At 36.3% G+C, this 13,595-nt stretch overlaps 1 protein-coding gene across 3 annotated transcripts in view; it reads right to left on the bottom strand.

Annotated features, from left to right (window-relative positions):
- LOC132113097 (dihydrolipoyllysine-residue succinyltransferase component of 2-oxoglutarate dehydrogenase complex, mitochondrial-like) overlaps positions 1 to 13,595 on the bottom strand; it is a 58,073-nt gene that overhangs the window by 37,901 nt on the left and 6,577 nt on the right. For all 3 annotated transcript variants that reach the window (XR_009425078.1, XM_059520922.1, XM_059520921.1), the window contains exons 8-12: positions 10,676 to 10,843; positions 9,785 to 9,861; positions 7,424 to 7,521; positions 3,913 to 4,043; positions 519 to 592 (exon numbers count right to left, since the gene is read on the bottom strand). Coding sequence is in view for 2 of the 3 variants with exons in the window: in XM_059520922.1 (XP_059376905.1) it covers positions 519 to 592; positions 3,913 to 4,043; positions 7,424 to 7,521; positions 9,785 to 9,861; positions 10,676 to 10,843 (548 nt within the window). In the remaining variant the exon portion in view is untranslated. The remainder of the gene's footprint in view (positions 1 to 518; positions 593 to 3,912; positions 4,044 to 7,423; positions 7,522 to 9,784; positions 9,862 to 10,675; positions 10,844 to 13,595) is intronic.

The raw sequence follows: 13,595 nt of genomic DNA, 5'->3' as shown, positions 1-13,595 counted from the left end.
TTAGAAGAGAACCAGCTGAACATCTGCGCTTATGGAAATCCTGTCCCCATTGTAAAGGACGATCATTTAAAATGTTTTTGAAAGAAGTCTCTTCTGCTCACCAAGGCTACATGCATGTGATCAGAAATACCGTAAAAACAGTAATAATGTGAAATATTATTACAATTCAAAATAACTGTTTTCTCTGTGAATATTTAGTAAAACGTGAATTAAAGCTGTATTTTCAGCATCATTCCTCCAGTCTTCAGTGTCACATGATCTTCAGAAATCAGAATAATATGATGATTTACTGCTCGAGAAACATTTCTGATAATTATCAATGTTGAACACAGTTGTGCTGCGCAATATTTCTGTATAAACTGTGATACATTTTATTTTTCAGGATTCACATATGAATAGAAATTTCAGAAGAACAACAATCGGTTATAATAATATAAATGGCTTGACTGTCACTTTTGATCAATTTAATGCATTGAGGAAAGGAAGTATTAATTTCTGCTTCAATGTGTAGGATTTACCTTTGGTGTTGCGACTGCCACACTGATATCCACATAATCCCGATACACAATCTCTTTGGTTGTGTCATCAATGACTGCGCAGATTAAAAACAACAAGTTAAAAGCTTTCAATATTTGACTTTCTTGAGTTTATATCTTGCATTTCAATATTGCTTGTAGCTGTTACTTTCTATGACTTTATCTGTGTTTCATGTAAAATTTAAATATGTAATGTAATAATTAGGGCTGTGCTCAAAGCAGAATCCTTTATTTGGAATGGCACTGATAATGGCTTCAGAAACGAATAACGGACAAGGAATAATCCTGCCTGAATACTCGGCTGAAGCTGACACAGTCTCAGTGCAATATTATACACACAACTCTAAAGTCACGAGTGTGAAGTGAATAAAATGTAAACTTTATGAGTGAAAAGAGCGTAAATCAAACACTGCATTGCTGTTTCCTCTCTGTGCATCTCTCAGAAATCAAGAGTTTGGCAAGAGTAATATCTCCTATAATAATACACCATACACATTATATTATTTTTATATATTTAAAAGGCAATGATTTTAACCTTAGGCTACGATATGAAACGAATGAATGGAATAAGCACAGCACGCTCACCAATCAAACAGCTGCGCTGCGCGTCTCAGTCTCTCAAAAACCAAATCAGTTCTCTCAAGAATAGGCTAATAATCTACTTAGATACAGATACATTTTCCACTTGTCCTACATGTTTGCATCTTTATCTTTTGCTGGTTTGCATGGCACACACACATTTAGTGAAGTTCACAAAAACACTTGCATAAAGAGTTCTGCGTAATGAAAATGTGTGCATTTAATTGATCAGTCAAGTTCAAGTGATCACTAAATGTTTGTCATGACATCTCTCTGCTGGCACGATATATACATATATATAAAATATAATTTATATACCATATTTTCCGCACTATAAGGTGCACTTAAAAGCCTTTAATTTTCTCAAAAAACGCCTTATAATCTGGAGCGCCTTATATATGGATCAAGGCACTCTGTCAAAATGTTGACATTCCCTTTAGCACAGCTCCATCTAGTGGATGCATAACACAAACCCAGTCAAACGTTTGACTGCAGTGTCTTCTATTCTATGCGCCTTATAATCTGGTGCGCCCTATATATGAAAACAGTTTTAAAATAGGCCATTCATTGAAGGTGCGCCTTATAATCCGGTGCGCCTTATAGTGCGGAAAATGCGGTAATATATATATATATATATATATATTAGTGTTGCATGGTGCACCGATACTTCAAAAGTATCGCGATTCTCGGAAATTAAAAACGTCACGATTCCTACATTTATTAGTATCGATACTTCAAAGAATGACTGTGCATTTTGTTTAAAGCGCTAAATAAATAAAGGTGACTTGACTTGACTTGAACAGCCAGCCTCTTTTGCAATGACCTTTTGTGTTTTGCCCTCCTTGTGCAAAGTCTTTTAGACAACTTTTAGACAACTGTCAAGTCAGGAGTCTTCGCCATTATTGTGTAGCCTACAGAACTAGACTGAGAGACCATTTAAAGGCATTTGCAGGTGTTTTGAGTTAATTAGCTGATTAGAGTGTGGCACCAGGTGTCTTCAATATTGAACCTTTTCACAATATCCTAATTTTCTGAGATAATGAATTTGGGATTTTCCTTAGTTGTCAGTTATAATCATCAAAATTACAAGAAATAAACATTTGAAATATATCAGTCTGTGTGTAATGAATGAATATAATATACAAGTTTCACTTTTTGAATGGAATTAGTGAAATAAATCAACTTTTTGATGATATTCTAATTATATGACCAGCACCTGTACATTTAAAAGAACACTGAATTTCAACTGAAATGGCGGGACAACAAGTTTTTATTATTTTAATTTATTTTTTCTTGTCTTATTCTTTTAAAGTTTTGGTAGGAGATACGCTTATGCCTTTTAATAAACCCAGGGATGAATTTGGAATTCCTATGTCACACTTTTTCAAATACAAGTTCACTACTACATCAGAGTCAAACAACATTCAGTGTCCAGACCGTTGTTAACAGAATTATGACAAGTTATGTTTTATGAGGAAGTACAAACAAATTTACACTGCTTTATTATAAATTTGTTAATCACTCTACAGAATAATCTAAGTCTAAGAGAATTGCTTGGAGTACAGATTTGCATTGCATTTTCAGATTCAGCATGTAGTGAAGTGTGTGTCAGAGCCCAGAATTTGTCAATCAATACTAGATTTAAACTGCTTCAATACAACTGGATAATGTGCACTTACATCCAACCTGAACAACTGAACAAATTCAACTCATTCATTGTGTTTGGGAATGTGATATTATTCAGGCATTCTGGCAAAAAGTGATAGCACTAATCTCTTCAATTATTTATGTGTATTAGGTCTATTTCCTGTTGATATAACAGTATCAAAACACCAAATTAAAATGCTTGACATTTGTTTAGTTCTTGCAAGATGGTCATTTGCATTCTATTGGAAGAAAATAGAAGGTCCATCAATTGTTCATTGGTTAAAAGATGTATCGCACTGTATTGCTCTGGAAAAACTGACCTATAGTACTAAGGGTAAACTTAAAGATTACTATAAAATATGGGATCTTTTAATACAATTTCTTGGATACAAGAAATGTTAGATTCCTCTCAATCCAGGGATTGATGTTAATATGATGTACTTGTATGTGATATGAGAATATTTGTCTCTTTTAGCCATGTTAATTTTTTGTTTGTTTTTGTTTAGTTTTTCACTTGTGTAAATGGAATATATGGATGCTTGAGGGTGGGAAGACAGTTAAAACTCTTTTCCTTGAAGATTGCACTGTTCCCTTACTTGTTTCATTCAATAAAGACATGTTTAAAAAAAAAGTTTTGGCAATTTTGTCATTTTTGTCTTTATATTTATTTTTATTAGTTGTAGTTATTTTAGGCAACTAGCTGAAATAAAAAAAAGTTGTAATAATTAAATACGCTTAACATTTACTTAATATTTATTTTCTTTCAGGTGAAACTAAAAGCAGAAAGCAATCTTTTGTTAGTTAACTACGACTCTAAAGGGCACAGCACCCCGCAGGTCTATTTCAGTGTTGGGTCAGACACGACCAGCAGGTACATGCAAGTCTCCGATGAAGAACATGAAATGGTGAGACTCTGGGCAAATATAGACACACACTGGCCCGATGAAACCGTGTTAAACGTGCCTGTCTATGTAGGCCAAGCCAATGAGGTTTGGAAGGAAAGAGAGGAGGGGGGCGACAGAAAGGTAATCTGTAAAACGTGTTCTTTAGATTCGAACAGACGACCACATAACCACACACGCTTAATCTGAAGTGGTGAGGTGCTGAGGCTGAACGCTGTGTTTGTGTGTGTGTGTGTTTGTGAACGTACCAGCGTTAACGGCAGGCTGCTCTGTCAAAGCGTAGGCAGCCGCTTTCACAAACGCAGACATGAAGCCCAGTTTGATGCCATGTTTCTTCAGGAAAGCATCTTTATACTGTTTCCTCATGTCTGTGATGTTGCTGTTGTGGAAGAACACAGAAGAAACGTAAGACAACTGCAACCAAGCATTACAACAAGGAACAGTTACTCGTTCTCATGTCGTTCCAACTTTCTCTACTAGAAAATTCAAAGCAGATGTTTAGCAGAATGTTCACGCTGCTCTTTATCATCCAATGAAAGCATATGGTGATTAATGGCATGTGACTGCTGCACTATTTTCTAGGTCTCTGAAATCATGCTTTTGTGTGACAAACAGACTGAAATTGAAGTTGTTTACTCAAAAAAAAGAAAAAAAAAAGGTTGCCTTCAGAAGATCTAGATTACTGTGTATTTGTAACAGTTAAGTTATTTTACATTCCATTTGGGAGACTGACAGACACAGTAACTGTGCTTAAAACTGCTTAAAACACAATTAATATTCAGTAATGCACTGATCAACTGAAGTGCACTGTATGGTTTAGAAAAACTGCAATGATGCCTTGAATCCGTTTCATCATGAAAATTCATAAATTGTGTTTGGTTGAGTGCTTCAGTGTACAGGTGATCATTCAGTCTTCAGCCCATGCAGATCAAATGACTGTTTAAAATATTCAGACAAAATAATAATGGACTATAACAGAAAATGAATAATATATCAATGTAAATGTTCTTTTTTTTTGTGTGTCAATGGCACAGCTCTACATTATTGAATATGATTGGAATATTTGTAACAATCATTAGCTTTTTAGATGTTTCCTTTTCAAAACAAAACATTTTTTACTTTGAACTGTAATGCATTTATAGTCATATTGCTTTTAAATATTTCACATTTCATTTTTATTCAAATCATTTGATTATCGCCATGACACACATACACACAAAAACGCTTGTTCCCGATTGTTATTTAAAAATTCTTGAAATGTAATTTTTGACTCTCTAATGCAACGCAATGCAAATAACCCCACTAAAAACTCTTCAGCAATAGCTGTTCCCATCAACCTATTTTTATGCACATTTTGGAATATCGCATAAAAAAACACTGGAAGGAAAATGACAAGATGTGCATAAATTCTAAAAATGTGCATAAAAAACGTATGCGCACAATTGAGTAGGATAAACTTTTTATCCAATAAGAGAAAAAAAAAGTGCATGAACTACAATGGAAACACATTTACCAAATAAATTCTACCGTGTGCTTCAAAAAAGACATGCGACTGCACGATGGGACTGGCTAATTTGACTAACCTGCAGACAGACGCAAAAGTCCGTCAAAGTATTTCTGTCTGAATTATTGTCTTACACCACTGTGTTCCCAAACAGCAGAAATGCACCCTCGAAAGCAGTGACAGCATTATTGTGTCTCGCTCTGAGGTGCAAGTAATTCATCATATACGTATATATAAATTATATAAATATTCAGTGGCTTCCCCTACTTTTCTAAGTGATATTAAGTGGCAGTTTATCAGGAAGAGATGATTCTGTTCTCTTTGACTCGTTGAATGGAAACGGTGATGTTTTGTGTGATATTTCCAGTTAAATTTGAATCTTTGGATGGAAACATAGCTAATGATTTGCAACAAGAAACCACCTCAGTTTGAGCGGTCCATGGCGTTTAAGGTCCGTCTCCTGACTGAAACACTGATGGAGGATGTTGTGGACAGTCTGGCCAGGTTTTAAGTGAAAAGGGCCGAGACTGTAATTCTCTATTTTCCTGTCTCTAACACCGTTTATCCTCTCCGGTTTCTCCGCTAACGGAATTAGGACTGTCCCAAGACACGCGCGCTCAGAGAAAGGGGAGAAGACGTGATAAAAATCTTCACTTTCCAGAGCCTTCAAATCTTATTGGCCTGTCATAATAGCCCATAACGTTCAGGGCGTCTCGCACGCCCCCTCCGCAGGCGCGTCTCGAGGGACAGAGAGGCAGATGCTCGCGGGCCGCAGACGAGCGCGCTCCTTCGACTCCAGACCGGCAGAGTCTTCCTCCATCCCATCAATGCCAACGAGATTAGCGTCAGAACACCAACCCCGAGCAGCTGAAAGCTAATACGGCCATTTGCGCTGGGGAGAAGTCCTCAAAGTGTCCTCTTCAGGGGTTAGCGAGGTAGGTTGTGGACATCAACGTTTCCTTGTAAATTAATAAAGCCCATTTTGCCCTTCTTATCTTTGTTTTGACCAACATTAGGACCAAATATTTACATTCGGCGCTTTAAGTGGCGATTGGGTTTCAGAAATCTCTTCCTGTAGACCAGATTCCAATCTATAACCATTTGGATGGGCATTGCGCAGCTTCTAATCAGGTTTGGCCTGTAAGCTAAATTTCCACAGGCCCGTCAACAGACCTTTCTATGTGTCAGTGCTCTTTACTGCACATTCACAGGCAGACGTTATGGCACGTTTGCCTGAACTGCCACTTTTCAGGCTTAAAAGTCTGTTTTGTGGACATATATAAAGTATGCATTAGGAATGTGAAGAATCACCAATTCGCATCGGTGCATGCAACGAGTTGGAGAAGATATCTAGACATAATAGTTTGAAAATATGAATTCCTCTATTTTAATCCACTCCCACTTTGATGAAACTAAATGTATGATCTTTTCAAAACGTCACTAAAACATTATTTGTAGCACGCCTGACATCTGCAATGAGCTTTGTGTAGCTTACGTGAACTGCTCACATCTTCCTCTTTACTACTACTGACAGCACCAAATAAACATTACTTAACATCAAGGGTTGCTCTTGAAAGAAAAATAATAACTTACTGAAATTAATCATGTCTCATGTCATCAATCAGTAAGTGTTTTAAATGCACAAAGATGTCAATAAAACAGTTTGTGATCAATGTCACGCTACATCACATTTATCTCAGGAAAGACATCAATGTCCACAAACTTGACAGAAAAAAATAAAAATAAAGAGGATCATTATATATTTTATTTTGTAACGAACCTGTTCTTCAATATTTAATGTATGTTTAAATAAATATTTTATGGTATCTGCTGTTTACATTTTTACATTTCAACAACAAACTGGAGTAGAAACCATTATATAATAAAAAAATTATTATAATATATTTTTTATTGTAAAAACCACCTTATGTTTGTTTACAAATCAATTGAATATAGTAAAGTCCCAACAGAGAGCAATAATTATAACATTTACAGCTTTAGTTCGATGCCCAAAAATTAGATCGATATCTAAATGAATTGAGATTAAAAAATGCAGGCTAGTGAATAGAAATCAAATGGTGAAAATTGTCTCAAAACCTAGCCCTAGTGTCATGTTTCCTGAGACGGAGAAGATCCTAACGACAAAACTGAATAGGTGAGCACCAACCTTTGACTGGCAGGGTATTAAAAACACATTTCAAAGACCAGTGACTGTATAATCTGGAGTAGGCTGGTTTGCTTTTACAGGAACAAACCTCATATCAACTTCATTGAAGGTTGTCAGCATGGCACAGGTGTCCTGCGCTTCCTTCAGCCGCTGAGCGATTCGCTGTCTCATGCGGTTCATCTTCACCTGCAACAAAACCACAGAAAGGCTGAGCAAGAGAATGTGGGGCCTTGGCTGAATTTGTGCTACTTTTTAATATCAGTTCATGTAAATAACACTGTTACTATAAAGAGCATTTCAATGCACTTTTATATTCAGCCACTGAGTTTGTTAAAGAGCACAGATTGCGTGATTAGAGGCACTGATTCAACAATTAGGCATTACTCAAAATGTTCATGAAAATCTCCAAATGGCATTTAACACTGTTTCACATTTACATTGCCCTTGATTTCACTCTGCATTTTTGTATTTTCACTCTTTGATTATGTTTCACTACATTTGTACTGTTCAAGTTCTTGCATTAAACATTTTGAATCAAACAGTGACAGGCTCTACTGATTTGTAAGGTCAAAAAAAAACATTTAAGCTACTTCAGATCAAATACAGAGATACTGAATATCATCACAGAGATGAAGATGATCCCGATAACATGTTTGAGCCATGTTTCAGTCACAGGTGAAAGTAAAGGCATTAAAATCTAACATGATCAACAGCAGAAGCTGTTGTGTATTAACTTGATGGCAGAGGTTATGGCACATAAGTAACAAATAGTCTACTTCATGAATAAAGTATAATATATATATTCTCCTTTAATTAAATTGGACTTATATAACCCAATATCCTAACAGTATGAGCACATCACTGTCTTTGTAATGCACAAAGGCAGCAGTGGCCTTAAATATATTTAAATATAAATAAAAAAATAATAATAATTAGCTTAAAAAAAAATGCCATTATTTTATTTTATTTTTAAAATAATAATAATATTCATATATATATTATTATTATTAACCAAATATTTTAGTTTGTTTTGTATATTTTTTTTCATTCGATCAGATAAGATTTTAAGCTGTCATATGGTCAAGTTACAACGTGCCCCTCAGATGTTACAATGTACTCCACCTATGGGGCATGTTGTCACATTTAACTTCCATTTTATGAGGGTAAAAACATATACACTGTTATTATGAAAGAAAGCGACATATTTGTACTAGTCAAGTGCAAAATTGCTTTGGATAAGAAAATATTCTGAACCCTGTGTGGATTTACACAAACTGAGAAAGTCAAAAATTATTACTTTGTGCCCTTCTTTCCCCTAGCACTGTAAATAAATACATTATAATTTCACGTCTCGCGCACTTTAATTCCCTTTGAATGTTACGCGTACGTTCCCATGGAACTGGAATCAAGGTGGAATTTCATGTGAAGTCTAGCTCGCAGGGCACTTACGGTCGGATAAGACAACGCTTGAATGCTGCCCGAACAAGAAACCTCCTTCCTGAAGGGAAAGTGTTGACTGGAGTCACTATCTCGAGGACGCCCAGCGGATCTCCACCAAATTCAGGGGATCTCTTCAGCTCGAGGAGCCCTCTCGAACGCTACCCTTCATGCGTCGGTAGCCCCCCGGGATCGCTAGATCGGTCGGCGCCAGACATCAAATTTAACCACCCCTGACTCTCGGATTCCCCTCCAATTCCCCCAATTACTGAGATATGGGCGTTCAAAGTTTCAATGGTTTTCTGTAGACTTAAGCTTTAAAGCGTTTCATCCAGGTCACCAGTAGCAAACAATGGAGCGCGCTCTGCTGGACAAACCAAGTAATTACACAATTTCAAGCATTTTATCTGAATTAAATGTTCTGTTAAAAAAAGTTCATATCTGCAGCATATCGGCGCCATATTCACCGATACCGATATATCGGCGACAGGGCCATAATATCGGCAAAGCGATATATCGGTCAGATTCTAATACACAGACTTGTAGATCACTGACAAGCTATGCAATATTGCGTTCATTGTCACAGGCGATTCGATCTGCGATAATGAACGTGATATTTTCTACCTGTCAATGATCTAAAGCTCTGTGTAGTAAATGCCACTCAATTTGAAAGCAGGTGATGGAGATTGACTACTAATCATGGAACCGGCTTTACTGGCGAGATGTGCAAGACAATCACATGCGATTTAATGCACAGCCCTAGATCGAACATGCTTTCTGTGTATAAAAAAAAGTATCTGTACACATAAGCTGCAGCAAAATCACAAGAAAAATGTACAAATGTTCAAATGTACTGGCAATTATATATTATTTAAAGGTATTCTATTCAAAATGATACTGAAATTGGATCGGTTGTTGCCAAATAAGTGTGTAGTTTTGGTCCTGGTGTTCCCTACATTATAGGGTCCAAATGTCTCCACATAAATAGTAATACCAGTACATTTTTACTTACCCTGTGCTCTGATCGGGCGGCTTTGGCTCCGGTGTCAGCAGCATCAGCAGGAGCTGCAGTGGGTTTTATGGCAGAAACTACAGACAAGAGAGTTTCAGTTAATTAGGGACGCACCAAAATGAAAATGCTTGGCTGAAGCCAAACAAAATGACAGCAGCATACCGAACATGTTTTTTCTCATAGTTTTCCACATGTACTTTGGCAAATTTTTTCACCATTGCAAAAAGTAGCCAAAATGTGCTTTTTACTGTTTTGATTTGCTTTCCATATATATATATATATATATATATATATATATATATATATATATATATATATATAATGTTTTTTTTTTTTTTTTTTTACATTCTAGTAGACATTACACCAACAAAGCACAATTCAACTTAAAATTAATAGGTAGGTAAAACAAATAGTTTTGGCCATTTTTGAGACCCCCTTCTTGAATCAGCCATGCATTTTATACTGTACAAATAAATGCAGCCTTATTGAGCCAATGAGAAAACTTTTAAAATATTACAATATCAGATCCCAATTTGAACACTCTGTGTGAATGTTATAATAAATGTATTAACAGAGCTGTTGTTATGTTGTTTTTAATAATGATAACTATTATTATCATTGTTATTGTCACAATCACAATAATATAATTTATGAATGCTGAATGAGTTCTTTTGTCTCTCGCTGTCTGTGCTTTAATGATTTTTGCGTCTTTCTCAGAAAGTTTTAAATGCTTTCACATGGTTGCTGCATTAGTACGCGCCTCTATTTGATTGTGACACAAAAATTTGGTGCATACCTAATGTTAATATCACAATACAGCAATGTCAGCCTCTACTGAATGTACAGCATCTATAATGAGATTTCATCCTGTAAACGGGGAAACCTCCTGACCTGGTTTGGAGAGGATGGGCTGGGCCGGCACAGGGGGTACAGGGGGCATGCTGGTGGGGATGGGTCCTCCGGCAGAAGCAGCAGCAGCAGGTGGAGCAGGCGGAGGAGAAGGAGGAGGAGTCTCTGCTGCAGGAGGAGGAGCTGCTGCTGTCGTCTTAGCAGCTCCAACTGAAACACAGTCAGAGATGAAACCACCGCAGCACAGCAGCACTCGTTTATAATAATAACCACTTCCTAGCACGGAAAGACCAGACACTTTATTTCTGGTTATGGTTATTATGAAAACGGACATTTTAAATGGGGGGGTTTTCTTCAGCTAATAGCTTTAATAAAACTTAAAGTTTGTTTTATAAAGTTGAAGTCAAAAGTTTATATACACCTTTCAGAATCTGCAAAATGGTAATCATACAAAACGCATTATAATTGTTTATTCAGTACTGACCTGAATAAGATATTTCAAGTACAAGATGTTTACATATAGTCCACAAAAGAAAATAATAATTGAATCTATAAAACCCCTGGCTCTTAATGTATGTTTTTTTTTCCTTCTGGAGCATCGATGAATGTATGAACCTTTAGTAATAGTTGTGTTTGAGTCCCTCAGTGCATACAGTCGTGGCCAAAAGTTTTGAGAATTACATAAATATTAGTTTTCAAAAAGTTTGCTGCTAAACTGCTTTTAGATCTTTGTTTCAGTTGTTTCTGTGATGTACTGAAATATAATTACAAGCACTTCATATGTTTCAAAGGCTTTTATCGACAATTACATGACATTTATGCCAAGAGTCAGTATTTGCAGTGTTGGCCCTTCTTTTTCAGGACCTCTGCAATTCGACTGGGCATGCTCTCAACCAACTTCTGGGCCAAATCCTGACTGATAGCAACCCATTCTTTCATAATCACTTCTTGGAGTTTGTCAGAATTAATGGGTTTTTGTTTGTCCACCCGCCTCTTGAGGATTGACCACAAGTTCTCAATGGGATTAAGATCTGGGGAGTTTCCAGGCCATGGACCCAAAATTTCAACATTCTGGTCCCCGAGCCACTTAGTTATCACTTTTGTCTTATGGCACGGTGCTCCATCGTGCTGGAAAATGCATTGTTCTTCACCAAACTGTTGTTGGATTGTTGGAAGAAGTTGCTGTTGGAGGGTGTTTTGGTCCCATTCTTTATTCATGGCTGTGTTTTTGGGCAGAATTGTGAACGAGCCTACTCCCTTGGATGAGAAGCAACCCCACACATGAATGGTGTCAGGATGCTTTACTGTTGGCATGACACAGGACTGATGGTAGCGCTCACCTTTTCTTCTCCGGACAAGCCTTTTTTTTGGACGCCCTGAAGCCTTCTTTACAAGAATTAAACCTCTTTCCTTGAAGTTCTTGATGATCCTATAAATTGTTGATTTAGGTGCAATCTTAGTAGCCACAATATCCTTGCCTGTGAAGCCATTTTTATGCAACGCAATGATGGCTGCAGATTATAAAAATTAATCTCAGCTCTCAGATTCTGTCAATTTTATTACAAAATTCAAGCAATAAGTTTTGGCGCTTGTAAATGTGACGTGACAGAGCATCTCTAGCTAATAGTAAATAAACACGAATGAACAATGTTGAAAGATACATTACATACCGAAATGTATATTCCTCCTCATATCGATCAATCAGTTTTTTTTCAGTGCGCAAAGAGGTCAATAAAACTGCTGGAGAACAATTATGTCACATAACATTTACCTCAGGAAAGCCATTTAATTACCATATATGTAGCACGTTAGTTGGCTAGAAAAAAAGAGCTATAGAGAATATTTAGCTAATTATCTGTAGGCCTACTATATTACATATTATATTTTTACTTATATCATTAAATACAGTTGTTGTTATAATCATGGCCGTAGCCAGCTGAGGAATTTTTCATGTTCGAAAAAAAAAAATTGTTCTCTGATTGACTAATTTGCTGCTAATCTCCTCATATGAATGTCTGCATGTATAATTCATAATGTTTAGCGTCGCGGTATGAAAATGATCGCTGCGAGACGCTTCCGAAGTGAACGAGTCTTCAGAGAGTTGTGAGCGAGAGAGTGAGACGCAGCCTCCGTGTTGCCAGATCCAGCTATTAAACAAGTTTTTCCACTTAATTTAACACTTCAGAAAGTTAATAAAGTAGGTAGTTGCGGTTTAGGGTCAGCGATAACTTTATAATTTCCAAAATATCTGAAACAATTTTGGTCTATTTTATTTATTTATAGGATTTTGTTTATTTTAATAGCAACATCTGGTAACATTGCTTCGCCCTGCATTAGTCTGCCAGTAATCAAAAAAGTGAGCGGCTATCTACACTAAGTGCAAATATCAATAGATTCTAAGTAAACTATTTTTATTTTTATTTATTTATTTAACCAGGAAAGAAGACTCACTGAGATTAAAATCTCTTTTACAGGAGTGTCCTGGCCAAGATAGGCAGCTGAGTTTACATAGACAATTTTACATCGAAGTTACAACACACAAACATAAACAAACATCATTTCATAGATATAAAAACATGCATCTGATTAGAAACATTTACACACCATGTTCAAATAGCAGGATTTTCTGCTGTTTATACTTGGCTACTTACTGCAAATAGTGGCAATTATCTGCACCTCAGTATTGTAGTACATTATAAAAGGGAAAGCAATAATAACTTATTGAGTTTAATGGATGTCACCTTATTGAGACAATAAAACCCTCCCTACACCTACCCTTAACATTTTGATTATTTACTTCATTTTCATTGAAAATAAATACTTTTCTGATGTGATTTGAAATTTGAAAAGGGAGAAAAAATAATGCCAAAAGGCAGATTTGAACCCGTGTCGATCACGTCAATGACACACAGCTTACCTTCAGCACCACTGGAACTTACGGTGTAGAATTGTCTTTTGTAAT

Source organism: Carassius carassius, chromosome 32 (assembly GCF_963082965.1).
Source record: "Carassius carassius chromosome 32, fCarCar2.1, whole genome shotgun sequence".
Classification (NCBI taxonomy): domain Eukaryota; kingdom Metazoa; phylum Chordata; class Actinopteri; order Cypriniformes; family Cyprinidae; genus Carassius; species Carassius carassius.
Note: the sequence above shows the minus strand (reverse complement) of the source record. Positions and strands in the feature narration are given on the sequence as shown.